Source organism: Rousettus aegyptiacus, unplaced genomic scaffold, assembly GCF_014176215.1.
Source record: "Rousettus aegyptiacus isolate mRouAeg1 unplaced genomic scaffold, mRouAeg1.p scaffold_m13_p_1, whole genome shotgun sequence".
NCBI classification, from domain to species: domain Eukaryota; kingdom Metazoa; phylum Chordata; class Mammalia; order Chiroptera; family Pteropodidae; genus Rousettus; species Rousettus aegyptiacus.
In genome coordinates this window covers 73,274,385-73,299,325 of record NW_023416284.1, presented here as the reverse complement: position 1 = coordinate 73,299,325, position 24,941 = coordinate 73,274,385, and the positions used below count along the sequence as shown (strand labels likewise).

The window sequence follows — 24,941 nt, the reverse complement described above, 5'->3', positions numbered from 1 at the left end:
TAAATCAGACACACAGAAGCAAACTTAATAGATTGGAACCACTGGATAAATATCTCCACAAACACAATCCTCTCACAGATGGAAGCACATTTTCTCTAAATACCAAACTGTTTCCCTAGGACAAAGCCATGATAAAAAGCTAGCACAATAATTCTACAGGGCAAAATACTACATTCAAAATGCCAACTGCAACATCAACTCAAACATTTTTCTTCACACATGAAGATGTTTAGGGAAAAATTTTTCTAAAGTATGTAAGCAATACCTTTTGTATAGAACACACTTAAGAGCGGCCCTTCATTCTGGCTGATGGACAGACTCTATCACCATTAAATTGCTTCTTCAGAGGAAAGGTCTCACAAGACTTCTTTCACAAAGGACCACTTACCCCTCATTATTACCAAGTCTGTTGTTCCCGAGCATTCTACGGTCATGAAAATGTGTACTTATGAGCTTGATGGGTTTGTGGTTAACAAAGTAGAAGATGGTTGGGGATTTAGGATAGAGAGTTGGTCTTCCTGCTTGAAGTAAATTTTCTCAAAACTGTCTGCATCTTAAAAGTCCCTGTTGTTATTTCTTACGCAGACCCTGCCCAGGGTATGTGTTCTAGAAGACATTTTTAACACATTATCTGTAAAACAAACCTCTTGAAAAGCAGCTAGTTCATCATAAAACCTGTAAGTCCTCATTTATCATGCTATTAATATAGTTTTAAGTATTTATCTACTTTAGGCAAGAACAGCCTACAAAGTAATAAGATGATAGGATCCTAGAATCTTGGCATTTAAAGTTGAAAATAATCTGAGTGATATGGTAATAAAGATTTGGAATTTAAAAAATGGACCCCAAGTCTACGGCCAGGCCACCCTGAACAAGCTCGATCCTGTCTGATCTCGGAAGCTAAACAAGGTCAGGCCTGGTTAATACTTGGATGGGAGACTACCTAGGAAGACCAGGTGCTATAGGCATAAAAATAAAATAAAGTAAAATAAAAATAATAAAATAAAATAAAAAATAAAAAAAAATAAAATCAATCAATCAATAATAGATAAAAGGGACTGTGAAATGACAAAATCCTTGCAATCTGAGGGGTCAACCAAGCATTGCCTTGCCTGAAAAAATAAATAAAAATTAAAAAAAAATAATAAAAAATGGACCCCTCCCCCCCAAAATAATCAAAGTCTAGGAAATGGTCTGGTCGTTGGCAGCACTACGTTATGTATTGAGAATTAAATTTCCCCTATATTTGCATGAAAATTACTTTCCCTGACCTGTTTTCTATGAAAATCTATTTGATTTGGAGGGGGAGGCAGGTGGTTGAGGAAAGAAGGATGAAGGTGGATGAGACAGGGGTAAGGAATATTTATTAGAGTTCTAACTGTATCTGACACATAACACAAAACACCTTACATATACTATCCCCTATAACCCACAATACCCTATTGTAGGTACTATCATTCTTAGTTAATACATGAGGCAAATGGAGCTTACGGATTAAAGGCAACCCAGTTAATAGTGACAGGACTGGAAATAAAAGCCACGTCTCACTCTGACTCTAAGTGTATGTAATCTTTAGCATCCAGAATGCAGTTCAAGGGCCAAATACAGCCTACCTGAATGCAAATTGTGACCTACATAAGATACTTAGCCCCACCAGGAAGTTAGATAAGTAAACCACCAAGTCTACTGAACACCAGACTAATATGTATGAAACTTAGAACTGGGCAACAACTGGGTCCACCCGGCTCTGTGAAAGTACATTCTGTTTTAGAAAACTATTGAAAATTGAAAGCCATCACCACTGATGTGAACATGAAAGTGAAAACCCCACATGTTCTTGAAGACATCTTGTGATTTTCAAAGAGGTCTGTTAAATATCTTTACTCTCATGATGTTCTGAAAAGTGTCCGGTGACTAGCCCACAACAACTAACTGGTTAAATTATTTTATTATAAACTTATTAAAAGAAGTCTAATACATTTGTATCACTGATTTTTTTAATCCAATTTTTATTTGGCTATCCAGCTTCCTAAAGGAAGGAAAGAAGGAAGGAAGGAAGGGAGGGAGGGAGGGAGGGAGGGAGGGAGGGAGGGAGGGAGGGAGGGAGGGAGGGAGGGAGGGAGGGAGGAGGGAGGAGAGAGGGGGAGAGAGAGAGAGTTGGGGGGAGGGAGGGAGGAGCCCATCTTATCACTCATTACCAAGGCAGTGGTCTATTGTATCTCAGCGTTCTACGGTCATTCCACACCACCTGAAACTATACATCCTTACAGGCATGGTGAGTTTGTGGTGGTAGGAGAAGAATGGTGGATTAAAAAAAAATCAATAATCCAACATCCAACAGTATTGTGATCCAGTGGCACAACTACTAAAAAACCTTGCTTGCACATTTTCACGATTAGCATAGTCATAATTGCTGAAGTGGTCAATGTAGTGAGAGAAGCACGATTCTTTTCAGACTACAGCATCCAAAACCCAGAGTACAAATACCTTTGTGTGGAGATAGTATAATATAAAGGGCATAAAAAGGCTTTTAAGTGAAAAAACATTGGTCTGGTGTGTGGCTGGTAAATTATTTGATTTTATCTAATTTCATTTTTCTTATTGGTAAAAACTAAAATACAGTGACTCAGATGGTCATCCTGAGAATTCTACGAGTTAATTTAGACTAAGGTATTTAAACACAGTGCCTGGTACATAGCAAATGCTCAGTAAATGCTACTGTTATTGAATTAACATCACCATCATAACTTAATTTTTATCTTGAGGATGATGAGAAGCCTTAATTAGATCTGCATTTTAGGAAAAAAATGAACACTCTAATATAAGTGGTCTGAGGGGCAAAATTATGAACAAGATGACTAATTAGGAGGCTATCTTTATAACTGAAGCTATAAAGTTGTGGGTTAGAACTTAGGAAATGACCATTGAAGACAGAAAGGCAAGAACAGACTCAACAAATATTGGACCTAGCTATTAAAACTAAGAAAAATATACATTAAATATTTAAAGTACATCGGGGATCTGGTCTCCATCAATGTCTTCATATTATACAACCTTTTATATATTCTCTTTTCTAGTAACAATATTTTAACTTTAGTGTGCCATGTATCTATCTTGTCTGTTCATCTGAATTAATCAATCTTTTAAAAAGTTCAGTTATGAAATAAAATAGTTTTAACTTTCCTTAAGTCAGTCCAATGTTTATTTTATAATTTTAAAAGATACTTTTCAATTTTTAAAAATTCATGTAAAAATATAGAATATTGATATCCTGATAAATTCTCATCTAACTGAATTAATCCTAGATAGCTACATTATCAGCTTCTATTTTCTCTTCCTCAAAAAGGTAATGTTATTTTATATGCCAATAATTCACTTCTTTGATATTAGTAAACAGATAAATATTGCTCATCAAACAAAACATAACATAAAATTTCCAGAGAAAATGTTGATCATTCTGGGGTAAAATGTCCCTCTTTGAAATCTAGTATGAAACCTCTCCAGTAGCCAAGGAGTGCATGCCCACTGAAACAATTAAGCCAGAACTAAAGACTAGAAATGGAAGGAAGTAGGCAAGAAAAGACTTTATTAGCCACAGTAAAAATGGGCCGATATAACCTTGCAAGAGCATAGCCCAAGAGAGCAAGAGGAAGGGCCGCCACAGAGAGGAGCACCTCATTTTCCTGCTACTCCATTTGCTGTAATTCTTCCATGATGTCACTTATGTCAGAGAAGGTAGGGCACACTGCTAAGTATGTCCCTGCCTGTCCCATCTCTAGAATCCTTCAAGAATACCAGACAAGTGAGAAAAGCAAAAGGTCATACCACGGTTTTAGCTATGCTCACTTAAAGACTGATAACTGGCTTCAAAATTTTGAAAGTATATCTGAAAAAACAGTAACCAATGAGAAACCATAAACTCCACAATGGCATTGGGTCATATAAGATATAAAATACTATTTCAAATTTAATAAACTGATTCTAACGCATTGAAAGTTATTAGACTCCGTAAACTATAATGCGCATACTATGACCAATCTACCTTCAGAAAAAAAGATCACCTTTTTACACCCAGGATAATCATAATTATTATGTTTTGCTGAATTTCAGTAAACTTTTCTCAAGACTGCTATACCTTTAGTCTTGACAACTCTGAACTGCAAATATATACTTTAGGTTTTTATTGTCTCCATTAAAAACAAAAACCTTTATGAACCCCAATATATAGAATGATATTTGCATAACTGGGAGGACAAGTTCAAGAAAAGAGTACTGCAAACCTGCGGTCCCCAACCTTTCTGGTACCGGGGACCGGTGCTCCTATGTGAATCTAATGCCTGATGATCTGAGGTGGAGCTGAGGTGGTGATGCTAGCGCTGGGGAGTGACTGCAAATACAGATGAAACTTTGCCTGCTTGCCTGCCACTCACCTCCTGCTGTGTAGTGGTTCCAAACAGGCCATTGACCAGTACCTATCCACGGCCTGGGGGTTGGGGACCCCTGCTATAAACCTATTAGAGAAACATTATTTATTTTTATTTTTACCTTCCCCAAAGAGTTTTCATTTAGAAGGACTGAAATTAAATACCAAACATGTGGTATTTACATTTGGCAAAATTGATTCGAAATAAAAAAATTATAGAAACTATACCCTTCCAATAAGAAAATACTTAATTCTCATCCCCAGAAATAAGAACCAGAGATCCAGCAGGCACTATCCATCCTATAAGTCAGGCATAATGCATATAATTACACTGTATATATTTAGTTCTAAGTAAACCCAAGACATCTTAAGGTACTACAGTTGAATAAAAGGATTGCTAATGTCTTCTCCTGCTTAACGATGCAGCTAATAGTTTGGAAACAAAGAATAAGAGCTATCACTGGGCAGCAAGGCACCTAAACCAAACCTCCAGCAGAAGAGAGCAGTACAAATATAATAGAGACTCACGAGCACATGGCCACTTTATTAGTTACCTCTACAAGAGCTGGTAACATCAATCTTTTTAACAGAAACCCAAGGCAATGTGAAAGATCAAACAGATTCAAGGACGAAAGATGAAAATTAAATACTAAAATTTATCAAAAGGCACTACAACACTACCAAGAAACTTCTACCATAGCGGTAGTGGGTTAAGGAAGATTAAGCTACACAAAATAATCTCATGTAAACATTAGAGAACACATAGTAAGAAGTGAGGTTTGCTTTCCAGAAGACTATGGTATAAGAATCATTTGGGCCCAAGAAGATATTTGGCCAGGAAAAGGTCAAGATGGTTGAAGGGAAAGAAAGAGGTACAAAAGAGACTCTAAGCCAGCGGCCCCCAACCTTTCTGGTACTAGGGACTGGTTCTGTGGAAGACAATTTTTCCACAGACTGGGGAGTGTGGGGGAAAGAGGATGATTTGGGGATGATTCAGACATATTACATTTAATATGGTGCACTTTATTTCTATTATGATTACATTGTAATATATAATGAAATTATACCACCCACCATAATAATCAGTGGGAACCCTGAACTTATTTTTCTGCAACTAGACGGTCCCATCTGGGGGTGATGGGAGACAGTGACACCCAAAGTTTGTTGCTTATGTCCAGTCTACTCCGTAATCTCATTTCGGTTGCTGTCACTGCAGAAAACCCTGCTTCACAAAGATAAGATGTTGGAAATGGAACCAGGCTTTTCAATGCTTTTGTGGCAATCTCAGGATACTCTGCCTTAACTTTAATCCAGAACGTATGGAGATTTGAAGTTGCCTCAAATATACTTTTAAGGCCATAGTCCTTTGCGATCTCAAGCAGTTGATCCTCTTCTAGCATGGACAATGTCAATTCACCTGGCTTACTCACGAATTGGTCTCAGTTCCATTCCTTCCCAGATAACGGGTCTTTTGTGGTTGGGAATTAAAGCTCAAACTGTTTTGAAAGGTGAGATCGGCGATCATGCACCAGCTGGGAGAAAGAAGGCCCTGACTCAGCCTCTTTCAAAATCTCTGCTCATGTTTGAAACATGTCAAAAATCCCATTGTTCACTTGTCACCCCCATAATTCCAGTTTGGCTTTGAATGCAGCCACTGTATCTGTTGACTTGAACACTGTTGTCGTTCTCCCCTGAAATGAGAGACTGAGTTGGTCAAGCAGGATGAATATGTTACAAAGGTAAGTTAGTTTTGCAACCCAGTCTGTGTCACTGAAATGTGCTGCAGGTGGTGACTATTTTTCTAAAAGAAATCTCTGGAGCAGCTCTTGTAACTCAAAAACCCTGGCCAGTGATCTACCTTTAGAAAAGCATCTTACTTATGTGCACAAGATGCATGGTCTGCATCCATCTCCTCACAGAACTGTGCGAACAGACATGAGTTAAGGGTACGTAGTTTAATGTGGTTGATAATTTTAATCACATTCCACAAAATGTTGTTAAGTTCAGGTGACATTTTTTGGCCAGCCAGCATTTCTCTATGGAAGACACAGTGCATAGACTCACACTCACAAGCAACCTCTTTGACCCGAGTAGTGAAACCAGAAAGCCCTCCAGTCATGGCAGCTGCTCTGTCCGTGCATATACTGACACAAAATGACCAATTCAGTCTTCCTGATATGTGATCAAAGACTTGAATAGTTCTGCAGCCGTGGTGTTGGTTGGCAACAAAAGTGCACATAACATATCCTCATGCACATCCCTCCTGAGAAACCGACTGCACAACAAGAAGCATTGTTGCCTTGCTGTCAAAATTGGTAGACTGGTCAACCTGGATTGCATACCACGGTGACTCATTAATCCTCTCTAACAATTGTGCCTCAATGTCCTCTGCTATTTTATCAATTTGTCTAGTTACGGTGCTAGCTGAAAAAGGAACACCTGCCTCCTTTTGAACTGCAGCCTCCCCTAAAAGTTCATGATACATGTCCTTAGCAACAGACAGGATCAACTCTTCACCAATAGTAAAGGGCTTCTTAGCTTTAGCAATGTGGTTAGCCACCAGGTCCTTCCACCTTTTCAAAGAAGCTCTCTAGTGACGTTTGTTTTTTACTCATTTTGGCAAGGGTTAGCTTGTGGGCTTCCCAAAACTGTGACTGACACAAGTGAACAGTGCAGGAAAGAGGCCCATATGGAAGTGGTAAATAAAATAATGGGCGGGCCACACACAGACTGAAATAAGAGTTGGATTCTGACTTAAAGCCTGCCACCAGATGCAGCTAAATTGTCACTTGCCCCTCAATGATAGGGTTTTGATATGAGTCTTCAAGCAATTATTATGGCCTCTGTGCTATAGTCAAACCTGTTCTAATGTATTTATCTGTATTTGCAGCTGCTCCCCAGTGCTAGCATCACCTCCTCAGCTCCACCTCAGATCATCGACCATTAGATTCACATAAGGAACACGCAACCTCGATCTCTCACAAGCACAGGGTTCATGCTCCTTTAAGAATCTAATGCCTGATGATCTGAGGTGGAGATAAAGTGGTGATGCTAGCTAGCACTGTAGCTGTAAATATACATGGAGCCTCCCTCGCTCACTCACTTCTGTCACTACCTGCCGTGCGGTCTGGTTCCTAACAGGCCACAGACCACTACTGGTCCATTGCCCGTGGGTTAGAGACCCCTGATCTAAATGACAGTCCCCGAGCACGGGGTGATGGTTTTTATCCTCCTAAAAAGCATCTGCTGCACTGTGCTGCCTCCCCTCAGGCCCCCAGCAGATGTAACCGATTCAAGGTTTTGTACCCTATGCTTCAAAAAGCCAATATTCAACATATCAGAGTTTGGAGTAAGAGAGGTTTATTGATTGAGAAAGTGCCTATGGAGAATATGGGGGTCCTTTAACATTTTGCGAATCCATCTTAGGAACACTTGAGGTTCAAGTATCTTTTTTTTGCCAAGACACGGGAGGAGGGGTGAGATAAGAGGTGGGTGAGAATTCTAACAGCTAGGCACTAACCGGGATCCAAGGAAGAATACGAACTTTCCAAAACTCTTTGTTCCAGCCTGGTCTGTTGCTCCCGCTGATCTGAGTCTGGTCCTGAGGTTTCCACAAATCTTTGATATAAACAGTCACTGTTTTGCACAGATTTCCCCACCTCGTCAGGAGAGACTATTTCTGACAAGGAGCTGTTTTTGCAAAATATTCAAGCCTCAAGCAGTCCAGTCAACTGGCTTATCTATAGCAGGAGCTATTATCGGGAGAGGGAAAGGGGGGAGGGAGAGAAAGAGAACATTTCATTCTATTACACCAAGAGTTGCCTGTCTTAGCTGGGTTCTGGGCTGCCCAGGGCTCTTGTAATTGAACACAGACCTTAGAAAACTTGTGCAATGTTATTGGGGTGGAGGGATTGGCTTGGCTTTGTTGCTAGTAGTTCTGAGCCAAGGAAACCCTGAAGCATTCCCATGCAAAATAGTTTGAGCTTTCTCCAATCACATCAAACAACCCCAAACAACAAACTTCAAAGTCTGAAACCTTGCAGCAGCTGAGTTACAATTAAACCTGCGAGGCTCACAAAATCAAAGAAGCCAGAATGAGATGAAGCAAGAAGAAAGCTGAGCAGCTAGTCTTAATCTGTTTTTCCCTAAATATACTGGTATGGGATGTAGAAAGCTACGAGCAAGCTGGGTCTTCTGCTGAATTTTTCATCAAATACCTAGAGAAAATAAGGGGCAGGGTTCACTTTATTTTTTTAACTGCTTTAGAAGTTATTCTATTATAAAGGAATATGGCTGAAGAGGTAGGAAACAGATTCCCATTGTGAGTTCTCCTGATGACTTTTGCAAGGATCACAGAGAAGTCCATCACCTCTACTTTGGAGCAATGATTATGCTTCATGTTATCCTCCTGAGGTATGGTATTGATGCCTATGACTGCTTCAAAGCATGTGTTATTGATATGAGAAATGGCTGGGCCAGAAAATATTCTGTGAGTCAAGATAGAATAAACTCTGGTGGCTCCACCTGAGAGAAGTTTGTCAGTTGAATGACAGGTTGTGTCACAAGTGTCAGCCATGTCATCCACTAGGATGGCCACGTGATCCTTCATATCCCCTACCCGCACTTTACTGGCTTTCTTTTGTTCTTTGTCCATCAAAGCAAAGTCCACATTCAACTGGTCTGCAATTGAGGTCACTCCCTTAGCTCCCCCAGCATTAGGTAAGACAATAGTGTAGTTTCTCCAGAGGTGTTCTTTATCCACTTCAGGACAGCTGCCTACATACTAATTGTCCACACGGATATCAAAAAAGCCCAGAATTTGAGAAGCATTGCAGGTTCATGGTGATAATATGATCTGCACCTGCTACAGAGAGCATATTTGCAATAAGCCTGGCTGAGACTGGAGCACAACTCTTATCCTTCTTGTCCTGTGGCCATAAGGGAAGCATGGGATGACTGCAGTAACCTGGCTAGCTAAAGCAATCTTGCAGCCATTATTCATGATAAAAAGCTCCAACAGATTGTCATCAATTTTACCACAGCCACTCTGAATGATGTGGACATCCTCTCCACATACGTTTTTGCCACTGTCCATCGAGGTCTCCTGGTTGCTAAATTTTTTAGTAACCACCTTGCCTAGCTCCAGGCCCAGGTGGTCAGCAATTTTCTGGAATAACTCCTGGTGGGAGCTGCTGCTGAAGATTTTAACATTCAGCATCTTGACCAACTACCCTAGGCACTCTTTGCTCTGCAATCATGATCACTGCTGGTGCGGCTGAGACGGGAACTGGGCTTGGCTCAGAGACTCAGTACTAACTGCTTCTCACTGCTACTCTACCATCTACATTCCAGCCCTGAGTGCTGCTCTAAATTGCTCAATGCCCAGGAGGCGGGGCCAACAGGGAAGTCCACAACCCACCAGCCCTGAGTAGTTGAGCAGTAGCAAGGAGGCGGGTCCTCGCTGTCTAGAAACATGATTTTTAAAGAATTAGGTCAGGACATGAGTTTTTAATATCGATGGCAAACAGATTCTTGTCCAAAATAATGCTTAAAGAACTTAAACATCAGTCCTCCACTGTATTTACTATCAGCCCAAGGATCTAATATCCTGTTAAATAGTCCAGCTACATCTGTTCTTATGACGACACATAAAATCTGAAACCATCGATTTATTTTCCAACAGACATTTTAGAACAAGAATTTTTTTAAGTTCCATTCCTTGTCAACTCATAAGCTTAAGTTTGATTTTGAAAAAAAATGTAAAATGTGATTACACATTCATGAAACCAGCAAATTCATATTCTCTTTTCAAGAGGTCATTGGCCTATCAAGTGTGATTACTGTATAATAATATATATAGTAATTTACTATTAATTAACCACCTGGCACCATCTAAAATCTAGCATCTAATGGAAGGAAGCAGTAAAATGAAAATGGAGGAGAGAGACAAAAGTTGGGGCTTCAAAAAAAAATATCTTCCGTGTCTCTACTTAATTTTTTTAACTTACAGAATAGTTACAATAACTGGTTTTAATGTCGTCTGCTAATTCTAACATCTATATCAGTTCTAAATTGGCTTTGTTTGGTTACCTCTTCGATGTTTGCCTAGTAATCTTTGATTTAATGCCAGACATTGTGATTTACCTTGTTGAGTGCTAGATATTTTTGTATTTCTACAAATATCATTGATACCATTAATTTATTGGAAATAATTTGATCCTTCTGATGTTTGCTTTTACAAGTTATTATCCAGGGCTCATTATACCCCCCAATGCCCTGTGAATTATATGATTTTTTACAGTGTGGCTGTTGGGAATAGGTACTACGTAGACACAGGCACTATTAACTAATCCTCTTGGATGTTTTTTTCCCTCCTGTCTCGAGTGGCCTCACATACATTATTAGTACTCCCTGAATATTCAAGGGAAACCCTCTGCAGATTTCTACGATGCTCTCTGTGCAGCTCTCTCCTCTCTGGTACTGTGTCCTGTAGACTCTAATTGCCTTGGTCTTCCCAGACTCTCAGCTCGGTCTCTTCAACCCAGAGAGCATGTCAGGCTCTTCCTAGGTCTCCCCGGTACCACACTCCCCTCTGCCTCCCCAAACACACACTTTCTACACTGTAGCCAGGAAACTTTATCAAGGCAGAATACTGGGACAATCATAGGGCTTACCACACTTGTTTCTTGTCCATCAAGGCTTACTTCTCCTCTTTGCCAGATGTCCAATGTCTTAAAAAGTGTTATTTCATTTATTTTGTCTGGTTTTGGGGTGTATCAGGTTGGGAAGTAAATCTGGTCAGTAAAAATCTGGGAGTAAATCCACCTTTGGCAGATAAAGAAGTTCACTCCCTTCTTATAAAAGCATTGTTTGAGAGAGAGTTCTCCTGATCCATTTTGCATTCAGCATTTAAATAGACCTCCGATGCAGAACCTCAGGGGCTGGTTATTGCCTTTCTGCATATCTCCCTTGGATAAGGTGCTTTGGACCTTCTCTCTTGAATCCAGAACTATTTTTACCCTGGAGAATGCCATTGCTTTCTTCTGTTCTACTCTCAGCAAAGCCAGGCCTATGTGCCACACTCCTGCCAAGCCTCTGCAGCACCACCCCAACTTTCTAAAATGGAAATACAGGTCGGACTTATGGCCCAGTACCTGTATGAATTACACAGTCATTTCTTGAAGCTCAGGAGTTTGGCAGGCTATTCTCTAGAACACAAACTGGTCAAACACAACTAAAGATAGGCTGTAACATCTCAAATAAATCTGTTATACTTTGCTTTAGGATACATAAACTTAGTCTATGGTCCATATGTTACCAAAAAAATAAAACAAACACAAATAAGAGCATAGTTCTGTAGCAATAGCTGTAATACAAACCGAGCGAAAGGAATAATGACTTTCACAAAATATGCATGAACACTAAACCTCAATAGAAACAATGACCTCCCCCACTTACAGGAGAGAGTCTCTAAGAGATAACAATTAAGTTTCAAAGTCTAAAAGAATAAGTGAGAATGTTTCTAGAGTTTAATATGCTCTTAAGCTGATTTCAAGGCCAATAAAAGACAGTTAAAATTATCAGTCATTTATAATTAAGCAGAATTACTAAAATCACACTGTTCTTTGAGATGTAGCTATTTTCAGAGGCATTCTGATAGTAAGCTGCATACTGAAGGGGACAACAGGGGATCCAGAAGTTGAAAATAAGAAATATTTTCATTAAATTATACATTTATGTCTGATTTTAAGTACAATATAACTAACAATTGTGAGAGAATTTCAATAAGCATTCCAAGGAATACTATGGCAGTACTGGAAAGATTAAAGACATAGAAGGTTGAGATTTCTTTTTAGCCCTACTTCTTCATTCTCCTAAACTTATTTATTGTTCATGATTCAAGATCTTTGCACCTATTATTCCTTCTGCTTGGAACTGTATAGTCCTAGATCTTTATATGGATGTCTTCTTCTCCAGGCCTTAGTTCCCTGCATGTTCTCAGAAGAGCCTTCCCTTCTCACCTGCCTCAAAGCAGCACCCATTCCCTGAACTTACCACTATAACACTATCCTGCTTTATTTTCTTCAAAGCCTATATAATTATCTGAAATTATCCTTTTTAAATTATACATTTATCACCTCTTTCCCCCCACACCCTGTGACTAAAAATGTAAGCTGACTCTCAAATCTCAAGTCTATTTTTCTAACTGCTAGCTAGACAAACTTGTGGACATGGTTTCAGGTTCTTTATTTTGGTTCACATACCAAATGTGAACTTTTTTTTACTTGATGAAAAACACATTTCCTATTGCTTATGAAAGCTTATGCAAAGGATCCCTGAATTAGACTTGGGTGGCTAAATCATCTTCGAAACTGACAACTTAGCCACTAGCATTAGTACTTGTCTCCTGCCTATAGCCACATCCACTATACATGTTTTACTATTTGTCAAGGCAGTGTCTATTCTCGTTCATAAAAGGTATTGGTAATACGACATCACTTTATATGCTGAAAGTTATTAGAAAGCAATTTTTAGGCATTTTCCCCCTACAACTATATAGTTCCTTATATGTCACTTTCATTAGATAACTAGCTGAAGGACGGCCTTCAATACAGAAATGGGTTAAACCATCTATTCAAATGTTTTTTTTTCAAGGGTAGTTAGTGTTTGACCTGACTCTTCCCTGGGAACATAAAGCTGTATGTTCCCTGCCCACAGCCATAATAAGCCACCATCGCTGTTGGGAACAGATCATATCTCTACCTTTGAAGAGGGCAGGCACCTATTGTCTGTGCTGGGATGTCCATCAAATGTATGATGAACTATCTTATCTCCAGTCTCAATTAAGATGCACTGATAGCAACATCTGGGACTGATTCAGTTTGTTCCAACTTAAAAGTCAAAAAAAAAAAAAAAAAAAAGACAAGTTTGGGAATGGGGTCTGAAGACTGGGGCTCTGATGCTGGCCCCTAAGCGGACAGACGATTTCATGCAATTTCTCCTCAACTCCAATAATTGCTGCCCGGCTTACTCCACAGGCTCTCATAGGAGCTGAATAAGAAAATGCATTGGAGCCTATTATAGAGACTATCTATCTGCATTGGAGATATATGAAAAATTACCCTTCATTCCCCCATTCTCTCCATCCCTATTCAGTTGTCTGCCCCAGGTTTTCTGGAAAGCTACAGAGCGTGCAGACACACACACACACACACACACCTTGTTTTGTTCACACATTATCTCCTTCGGAGCAAGAAAAGGAAAATCATTACTTTAGTTTGTAGAGCATCTTGTTAAAAAGGTAGGAAGTTCATTTCTGAGAAACTTCTCTTGTGGATAATAAAAGTTTAATTTTGGGTAACAGTATCTGAAAATTTCTCAGATGGTGTTGTTATATAGAATACCTAGTCACAGAATTTTAGTATGTTTTACATGCAAATTGGTTCTGTAAGCAAGTAAGTTGTGAAATGCTGAGTCAAACAAATTTATTTTTTTACTATAGGGATTCTCAGAACCCTTAATACCCTGACGTGTACTGCTTCCATGAGCTAAAGACAGGGTAAAGTGTTTCTGGAACTTAACTGATCCTGGAATGTTTTATCAGTGGCTATGTTCTCAGTGTAGTATTCCATGTAAAACACTTCAGGGAATGTTGCAGCTAATAAGAAATATCTTAATTCAATTTTTATGTTTATCGGAAATAGTACATGTACATTCCTTGAGTCAAATCATGTCTACAAGGGTTTATTTATGATGAGGATTAGTTCCTTGCCCCAGATCTCTCCGCCTCCATGTCCTGTCACAAGCAGCCACATTCGGTTCTTTCAGTTATTTCTTCTGGCATTTACCTCCATTATTTCTAAATGATATGCAAATACTGATATTCTTTTTTTTTTCTATTTTAAAGATTACTCACTGATTTCTTGCTGTAGAAGATGAAGATTAGCTTTCTTAAACCCTCCTACCCCTCAATACAAACATGCTTCCTCTCCCCATCTTTTCTTAATAAGTTATATTACGATTCTGACTTAAATCTATATTCTACATTTAATTATTATAGTTATGTGTGTGTGTATATATATGTATATATATGTTTGAACCATGTAGTGTGTTATTTCTTTTCTTATAAAACTGTGTTTTCCCTTAGTGTTAACAGTTGCCTTGTTTGCTTAGTTTTTTAAAAACATACTTATCCTAATTCGTGATCAAACTCTCCATCCACGCTTATAAAACTCCACTTAATATGGTCAAGCATATCACACAACCCATGGGCTTCACTTTTTCCCACTGGAAATACTGCTCATAGAATTATCCCGAAGGTCCTCCTGCTTCAGTCTGATTGTTTTCCAGGCCTGCTAAAACTTCTTTTCACCATCCTGGGATCTCCCTTTGTTTCTTTTCTGAACTGGATGGATCCTCTTAGACCAATTCGTCTCTCTTCTGTTTGATCATCCTTCTTCTAGATTTATTCCCTTGTCTTTAAAGCATATCCTCCGGCAGTCTCTTGATAAAGTATGCACGAGCTAAATTTAAGCCCTTGTGTTCCTGGAAATGACTATTTCTTTACACGTGATGAAAATTTTGCTAAGTAAATATGGAGTAAAAATCTTTCTCTACTTCCAGTGTTGCTAGAACACTGAAGTTCCTTTTGATGTCTAATCTTTAATATAAGACCTTTCTAAAGGCTTTCATGATTTTCATTCCTGGTGAAGTTTACAAAAATATGTATTAACACGGATCTTTTCCCACTTGTTGTGCCAGGTACTTGGTAGACCCTTTCAAACTCTTTCATCTCTTTCAGTTCTGAACAATCTTCTTGTACTATTTCTTTAATAAATTTGTCTCCTCTTTTTCTCTCTCCTTTCTAAAGCTCTCAATAGTCAGATATGGAACTTAGGAATTAATGCTCTAATTTTCTTAACACTTAGCCTTTCTGTCTTTTTGTTCTCTTATATAAAGTCTTAACATTATTTTCCAATGCTTCAGTTGAAGTTTTCTACTTCTGCTATCATGTATTTTATTTCTAAGAGCTCATTCTTGTACGAACCTGTTCATGTCTCATAAATGTGAAATGGTCTCTCACAAGATGGCCTCCTATATCTGAGACTATTAATTCTTATTTTTAAGATTTTTTCTGCTCCCATCAGTCTCTTATTCCTCTGCGGCTTTTAAATATATATAATTAGTTTATTTTCTATTTATTTTGGTCCCTTTCATGTTGCAGATTTCCTCAATTGGATACTCTTCCTCAGCTGTCCATTCATATTTAAGAGTGAGGCACCAAAAAGTTGATTAGAAGTCATGTACAGAGGTGTCGGGCTCATTATCAGAGCATGTTAAGATGCAGACCTGTTTCATCAGAAAACTTACCAAATGTCCATACCTGCAGGTCTTTTCTCTTGAGCTGGTCAGTTTCTCATGTGAAGCCTCCAATATTCTGCACAGGGGATGTAAATTTAGCTGTCAGAGTTCTGGTAGCCAGTGAGGAACAGGCCTAAAGCGCCTCACTGTTTCATATGTAAACTTACTTAATTTCTCCGTTTTTAATATAGCAGTAGCTCTACTCTCTCTCAAATGTGTCCAGACTATTCAAGTCTGGAGCCTCTTCGGTGCAGCCTAGTGCCACTTAATGAGCTAGGGTTAAGGTAATCACATGACTGAGAAGATCAGGGCATCTAACTTCTCCAAATACATACTTGCAACACTGCTTATCTTTTAAGGTTCCTCATGTCTTCAATTCATGAAGTTTTCCAGAGCTCTGTGGGACATACCGCAGGCTTCATGTCTGAGCCCCCATCTACAGGCACTGGAGTCTCTGCTTAGGCCTCAGCTTTCTCTGCTCTGCTAAGTCAGCTACTGCACATCATCCACCTTGTCTTCCAAAATGTTGAGGACATTTCCTCTTCCAGTCTTCTCATTTTTGGGAATTACAACTTTAAAAAAGTTCTTTATTATTATTTTAGTAGAGTTTCAGTGAAAATAAGTGACTGTGTTCAATTCACTGTGTTAAATGAAAGTTCTGTATCAATCAAAACTAATCTGGTATCATTACATTAACCTTCATCATATTCCAGTTTTGGTATCTAAAGATTGAGTAGAAGTAACCAAGAAAGAGCTTAAAAGGTAAATAAAACATCTCTGAATAATAAATGTTCTACATGAATTATTTAAAAGATATTTTTGATCAATCCACACTGAATAAGATTGCCCCATATTCTCAGTATTATTGACTCATATTATTTCTACTAAAACCAATTATTAATCAGGTACATATAATATACATATATGTGTTTATGTATAGCTTAACTAAATAAATTGCTTCCAAGCGGTATCTTTGAAAAAGATCCTTCATCCTTTTATATGCTAAATAAAATTGGTTAAGAGTTTCAGAAAGATTATAGTTTATAAATGGCATTAAGCAATGTTTCATATTCAGTATTTCTACTGTGTATTTAGAAAGGCAAGTTAACTAGAATTGAGAATCACCAGTGATTCTGTGAGCTAAATGGGCCTTTTATTTGGCCCTCAAAACAAACAAAAACTTTTTCTTATCTTTCATAATCCTGCAAGAAAGATTCATTATCTCTATTTTACAGATAAGAGAGCCAGACAGGTTATTTGCAGAAACTTGTACATGTAATCAAGTGGCAGAGAAAAAATTCAAGTTCAGATCTTCAAAGACTTTTCACAATAACAAAAACAAATTGTATTTTTGTTAATAGTTTTGAATTAAATCAATAGTAATCATTTCAGAATAAAAATATAACTTCGATTTAAATCACAAGTCTTATACCTTACTAGACCATTAGATACAAAATACTTTGGCATTTACTGATGAATATTTATTTTATAAAGATGCTACAAGTGTTAACAAATAAAAATCTACACACGCGTAATTTTTTTCCCAAAGTCTTGGAGAATCAATCACAATACAAATTAATTTAATCAAGAAACATAACACTTATCAATATATACATACCCAATCGGGGAGCACCAAAATACATAAAGCAACTATTTAATAGAACTAAAAGGAGAAAATGAAAAAAAAAAAAAAAAAAACCACATAAATTATAGTAAGGGACCTAAACACCCAATTGACAGCTATAGCTAGTGTCATCCAAACAGAGAATCAGTAAGAAAATACTGGCTTTAAATGACACATTAGACCAAAAGGATATAATCGACATTTACAGAGCCTTCATCCCAGAACACCAGATTATACATTCTTCCCTAGTGCACGTGGAATGTTCTCAAGGATACACCATATGTTAGGACACAAAACTAGCCTCAACAAATTTAAGAAGACTGAAATCATACCAAGCATATTCTCCAACCACAATGTTTTGAAATTAGAAATCAACTGCAAAAAATAAAAAAGTGGGAAAACCCACAAATATATGAAGATTAAACAACATGCTATAAAAGAACCACCAGTCAAGGAAGAAATAAAAAAAGAGATCAAAAGATATGTAGAAACAAACGAGAATGACAATATGAGATATCTAAACTTTTGGGATGCAGCAAAAGCAGTAATAAGAAGAAAATTATATCATTACATCCCTATCTCAAGAAACAAATGAAATCTCAAATAAACAACATAAAATTACATCTTAAAGAATTGGAAGAACAAATGAAACCCAAAGTTGGCAGAAGGAAGGAAAGAATAAAAATTAGAGCAGAATTAAATGAAATAGAAAATAAAAAGACAATGGAAAAATTAACGCAATAAAGATCTTATTCTTTGAAAAGATTAATAAGATTGACAAACCTCTGGCTAGACTTACTAAAAAAAATAAGACTCAAACAAAATTGGAAGTGAAAGAGACGTTACAACAGACACCACAGAAACACAAAGGATCACACAAGAATACTATGAAAGACAATATGCACCAAATTCAATAATCTAGAAGAAATGGACAAGTTCAAGAAATACATAACTTTTCTAGACTGAATCAGAGAACTGAAAAATCTAAATAGACTGATTAACAGTAAGGAAATTGAAACAATCATCAAAAACCTCCCAAAAAGTGAAAGTCCAGGACCAGATGGCTTCACTAGTGAATTCCACTAAACATTCAAACATTTAATAACTCTCCTTCTCAAACTCTTCCAAAAAACTGAAGAGGCAATACTTCCTAACTCGTTTTATGAGGCCAACATAACCCTGATACCAAAACCTGACGAGAATAACATAAAAAACTATAGACCAATATTGTTGATGAATATAGATGCGAAATTCCTAAACAAAGTACTTGTTGATTTAAATTTCTCATCTTTAAAATTTCTCACCAAAACTCTTAGGTTTAAAAACTGTATGACACTGTACATTAATCTCATGCCGTCCTTAAAAAATGGGAAGTAAATTTTATAATTTTAAAAAATATGGCCTATCAAAGTATGACATATTTGCCATTATTTTATCTATAGATTTCAAGCTACTGATTATAAATTAGTAGTCCTCAATCGGCACACTATTTTTGCTAACATATTTCAGAGTAACAAGCATTTATCAACAAACTTGTTTTCACATTTAAGTTTATTACAAAGATATAATTTTTTTAGAAGTCTTTCAAATGATAGTCAAGAAGGTTCTAGGCTAAGCAAAGCTTTACAACAGGATAAGGTATAAAGGAAAGTGAATGGCTTGCCGAAGAGCACAGAGTTAGTAATCAAGGAAGCCAGGACTTGGGTCTTTTGATTCTAAGGACAGTGCTCTTTCTACCCTGAAGCTCTGCCATATTAAGACTTGTTTGGAACATTTGGGTTTTTACTAAAATTACAAGTGATGCTGTTTGCCAAGCACTAAATTAACTTTCATTTCTAACACATAAATTAATTAAAATGCATATAAGTCATTGGGTGAGAGTAAAGTAAATGACGAAATTTCATCGTTCCAAATTTTATTACTTTCCTATCTAATGAGATTAAGCTGATTTTATGAGAATCTAAAATTTAATTTTATGTATTAAAGTATCAGGTACCATGTTTCAAATAATCAAAATTCAGTGCATATGAATAGAAAAACTGCAATATTCACATAATTATTGTGTTCAACTAGCCAAAAAAAAATAACTGGTATTAAAAATATAGAATACTCTTTTATTCATAGTTGTATAAGTAATAATACAAGTCAGCCTGTTCTGGCTACCTGATATCACATGTTAAGCACTGTTCTAAGCATTTTATTAATTGAATCCTTAAAATAATCACATAAGAAAGGTCCTATTATTATTCTCATTTTATAGATGAAAAAACCATGTAACTTCTAGGGTCACATGACCTGTATCCAAGTTGTCCAACTTCCAGTAAACTTCTTTCACAATTCTAAGCCTTCCTACCATGTTCCTTGAAATTATTATTGTATTATAAATACACTTACTTCCAGAATTAATGTCTTCACAACAGAATGTTTTTCTACTTTTTCATTTAAAATTGCATACCAGCCTGACCATCTCTAACTCTGCTACCTTCTTCTTGAGGGAAATTCTTTATCTCCAAAAGTCCACATTTCAGTCTGGAATCCCCTGGGTGCCAACACTTACCCACTCATTAAAAAGTCCTTTCTCTGACAAGGATTCTATTCTTAATGCTTCCATGCAACTGCCTGTAATCTTTGCGATTAAATGAAATTTATAGACAGCACCGCTATAATTCACATACGTATAAACTTTCACAATTTTACCCATTGCCCCCTTGGAGCTCTTTTAAAGCTCTTCCACTTAGAGCCTGCATATGACCCAATCTCCACCCTTCTCTCAAAATGCGGTCCCTAAACCACTCATATCAGAAACACCTGGAATGCTTGTCTAAAGCAATACCACTGAATTAACTTTAGAACTGCATACTCATGATGTAGTCTGAGAATATGCATTTTAAACATTCTCCCAGGTGATTCTTATGGCTCATTAACATTTAAGACCCATCCCTAGGACACATGGACCTCACTGAGAATTTCAGAATACTCAGTTTTTGTCTCTACCCTACCCCTTGGCATTATTCTAGAAAACTTTAACATCGATGCGATGATCCATAATACACTTACATGTTAGCTTCACTTTGACCAGCACTTCCTGTCCATGTCTGCAATCCATTCCTCCTATTGCTACACCCTAGCTTCAGAACTGCTCAATTTATCAATCGTCTTAAAATCAACAGTATACTCTGCCCAAACTATCCTCTCCCTCTTCCACCAAATCTGCTCTTCAGCCTCAGCCAGATGCTAATCCTATGACTTCTATTTTCTTTAATCTAGCAACCTCCTTCCACTTCCTGCTCTGCCCAGCACAGATGACAGTCTTAGGCACTTTCACCAGCTACTGGGGACCTTCCCATGGACTTCAGAGGACTCATCCTGTACCTTCCAAGCCTGCTCAAGATCTCATTATACAAGTTGTGATGCCACAGTTAGTTTAGGAGGCTGTTACCCTTAGACCTCTCTTCTCTTTCCAGTTCAGATCAGCCTGGTAATAATAATCTCACAGAGCACTTACTGCATTTGATAATGATTACCTCATTTAATCCTCACAATAACTCTACGAAGTAGGTACATTATCCTCACTATAAGCTAGAGATACTAAAACTAAGATTAAATAATTTGCCTAAGTTCTCACAGACAGTATGTGACACGGTTGAGATTCAAACCCATAAAACCCTTTTCCACAGCCTGGGCCAGGTTACTTTTCTTTCTGCTCTGCTAATCAAGGAGAAAAGAAAGGAAAAAGGCTGCTCAGGCATTGCCAGTTATCAAAAATGAAGTCAGGGCTCTTACTTTCTTGAAAAGATTTGCCTGTTGCTCTGCTCACAACTTTTTATTCCATCCTCAGCTTTTCAGAACTCATCTCCATAAAGTGGCAACAGATAGTGACACCAAAAAAAATATATTATTTTGGAAAGCTTACTGATAAGCTTTACATATTGAAACATTTATCTATTATCAGTCCAAATTTAAAAAAGAATAGCATGTAAAGTACTGTGGAAAACTTTGAGATTGAAAATGAATATTGTGACCAATTTTTCAAACTCACCTTTTATTCTTCTTGTAATTTTCCAGTTGTTGGGACTGCGCATGTTTGTATCTTTCTAATTCACACTGTGCACATAAATCCTCCAGATTCAGTAGGTGGTTTTCTACCTCTTCAAAACTAGCTTCTAAATGAGCTGAAAGTACATTAAGTCAAAAGAACAAATGTCAAATCAGAATCCTTAATCATGGAGAAAAGAAAAAGTGTCCAAAAGTTAAAAAAGTTTGAGCTGCTTGAGACTATTCTACATTTAATATTTTTTACTAAACTTTCTTGAAGTAAAATAAAATGCATTGACCAACATTAAAACATACCTCAAATTATCTTTTTTGAGTATATTTTTATATTTCAAACATTTCAACCTCAAGATGTGAGTTCCTACAACACTTTAAATACTTTACTAACCACGATGATGAGGAAACAGTATCTTGATTAAGGTAACATGATACCCTAATGATCCCATATACCACACATAATCAATTTCAAATAATGAGAATATAGCAAAATATAATTAATGCAACTTATACTAAACATAATATTTGAGATTTCAAGTTACTTTAGCATTTCTTTTGCCCCAGCATATCATGTACATAAATCTTCAAGGCACTGTAGAGATGTACAAATACTCAGTAAGCATAGTCAGTGGTTGGTAGAAAGAAACTCAGCTCTATCTACCAGTGAACTAGTCTTTTACTATTCCACTTTGCCTTTAGGCCACAGAGCTTTGCAGCTTTGCTGAAATATAGATATCATCCAGTCAAATCCTTATTTTAAAACAGGGGTCTCCAATCCCCAGGCTGCAGATAGGTACCAGTCTGTGAGCAGCTGGCAAGCGAGTGAAGCTCCATCTGTATTTGTAGCTGCTCCCCGGTGCTAGCATCACCGCCTCAGCTCCACCTCAGGTCATCGGGCATTAGATTCTTATAGGAATACCAGTCCCTGGTGCCAAAAAGGTTGGGGACTGCTGATTTAAAAAAATTCAAGACTAAAGCCTGCAGTAGTTAATTCCATGCCTTACCCAAGATCACCTAACTAGTGAAGAGCAATCAGGAATCAAAAATGAGTCCCTCTTACACTACAACTACACTACAATGATTTCCAATTGGCAGGGTGCTTAGTTAACCAAGACTTCATAGCTGCAAGGTGAGAAATGGTTTTCTAAGACAACAAAAAAGTTTTAGAGGTAAAGATTTTAGAACTCAAACAGCATCACAGCCATTAGATAAGAACACTCACTACATGTGCGGATACTGAAATACAAAGATGAAAAAGACAGTCCTTGTGCTCAAAGAGCTTAAAGTAGAGGGGAGTTCTATTTCCATGACAACACAGACGTAGAAAACTCCAGGAGTGGCATCTCACACAGATGAGAGAGGGGGGAGAGGCTCGATCGGAGATCTGACTCCCAAGTCTGGAAGTCACAGCCATCCCATCCAGTGAGGAAAGGGTAGCCTAGAAGGGGCTGGCTGTGCAGCTTTCCAGTCTGTTTCACTTAAGTAGCTGCAATACAATTACGGTACATCCAATTTCTTCATTTATCCACTGGATTTTATATGACTTTCTAAATTAGCTTTCACAGCATCTAGGTTACGAGCAAACGCCTCAAATTTTAACTTGCAATTTTAGGTTTGTTAAGATGTAAATTCTGGTCTGTTTTTAATTAATCTTTCTTTTATCCGGAGATTGTTAAATCTAGAAAGAGTCATATTTTCTATTACCCTAAATTTTAATTCTACTAAATATCTATGTTTATGAAAAAAAATCTCTCTTCTACTTGGTAGGACCTATGGCTTAAAGACATGGATTTGGGGGGCACATAAAATTTTACTGAAAAGTGAAATGTGAGAACAAGTAGTTTAGCTCCTCTTCAAAGACATGTTAGGTACTTTGATCACATTGATGTATCACTGTAAACCACTGGTAAGTCTGAAAAAAGCTGAAAATTATCAAGTTCCTAACAGTTTTGAATCTATTTTAAAACAGCTAATATATGTTTATGGCAAGCCTACCTTGAAACAATTTGTAAAATCTAAATATTAATCAATGAAAAATTATATCTAAGATTTTTTTTAAATGTCATAAATGGTATATAACAAGTTTGTGTGGGGGAAAACAAGCAAAATGATGTTATATTAGTTGCTACTTGGATTTTTTTTATTATGTTAAGTGGAAAAATGACTGGGAGATTTAGCCCAGGAGGTAGTACTACTGGTGCTGAAGAAGCAATATTCACAGCTCATTCTGTTATAGCTAGTTTGACAGTCTTAAAAGACGATCTGTGCTAATAGGATTATTTAAAAGGCTATTTCACTTTGATTAGTGATAAGGACCAGAATAATTAAATTTAATATGGAATCCATTTAACTCTAAGCTACTTGGTGCCTTCATGTTATTCTTAGTACCATTCATGTTACCCTTAGTATATAGGGGACTATTTAAGAATAGGGCTTTGAGGCACAAGCTTGGAAACCCAGCTCTGCCCCCTACAGATGAGATGAGACACGGCACCAGTGAAAAGAGGGCTAACAATATTCATCTTGCAAAGTTATCAAGAGGGTTCAATGAGGCAAAGTATGTAAAGCAGCTAACAGCACTTGGCAGTAAGTAAATAATTAATAGCTGACTATATCAATACAGAGAAAAAATTTTATAAAGATTAGCTAAGCTTTGTCAAAGTTATTCAAAACCAATAATTTTGTAGACCAGTAATGATTGTGTTGTAAATACCATCTAAGGATCTAACAGGTCAAAATATCAATAAAATTTTCATTTTTCTCTGGCAAATTTATATACCTGTAAATTATACTCAAGGCTATGTCCTTAGATTTAAGATTCCTTAAAAGTGAGTGAAACTACATTTCAAATGGTTTTTCTAAAAAGAAAATATGTCATGGAGTCAATTATATTTGAAAATGTATATATTCTTTTCACCTTTTTTATTTTTATTTGGACAGATGGTAATTTCCATTTAGAGTCTAGCTCCGTTGGTTCACTATAGAACTAATGAGGCCAGGAACTCTAATGAAGCTGATCCCTATGCAGGCCAATTAATTTCTCATGGAGAGAAATTCTGTTCTAGATACAAACTTGTCCTAAGTCACTTCTGGTAATAAAATGGGGACCAGGTGAAAACATGTGACTAGTTTAGTATCAACCTGGAACTACTAATGAGAAAGAAACTCACCAAATGTCCTTCTAAACAGGCGAACGGCATCATGTTCTTGTGCTGAATGGCAAATCTAGATTTAAAATGCTTGGGAGAGTCGGTGGTCATTTTACTGCTACCACCAAATTCATATTTACATTCTCCCCTTTAAAAAGTTTCAAAGTCTCCTGAGTACTTTAAGAATCCAGTTTAACTCCTTAATTTAGCATTCAGGAACTTGTCACCTCCTGGCCACACCTACTTTTCCAATCTCACTACTATTTTCCTTCAGGACTACTTACTACTCTAAAAGTCCTGCATCTTACTGCCTCTTTGCCTCTGCCTGTCCCTG

At 37.2% G+C, this 24,941-nt stretch overlaps 1 protein-coding gene and 2 pseudogenes across 3 annotated transcripts in view; 1 reads left to right on the top strand and 2 right to left on the bottom strand.

Moving 5' to 3' along the window:
• DTNBP1 (dystrobrevin binding protein 1) overlaps positions 1-24,941 on the bottom strand; it is a 125,412-nt gene that overhangs the window by 71,244 nt on the left and 29,227 nt on the right. For 2 of the 3 annotated variants that reach the window (XM_016130060.2, XM_016130061.2), the window contains exon 6: positions 21,448-21,580. The exons of the other annotated variant lie outside the window; for it this stretch is intronic. In XM_016130060.2, the coding sequence (XP_015985546.2) occupies positions 21,448-21,580 (133 nt within the window). The remainder of the gene's footprint in view (positions 1-21,447; positions 21,581-24,941) is intronic. 3 annotated transcript variants of the gene reach the window in all.
• On the top strand, positions 850-968 carry LOC118605226 (annotated as a pseudogene).
• LOC107502647 lies at positions 2,168-15,706 on the bottom strand (annotated as a pseudogene).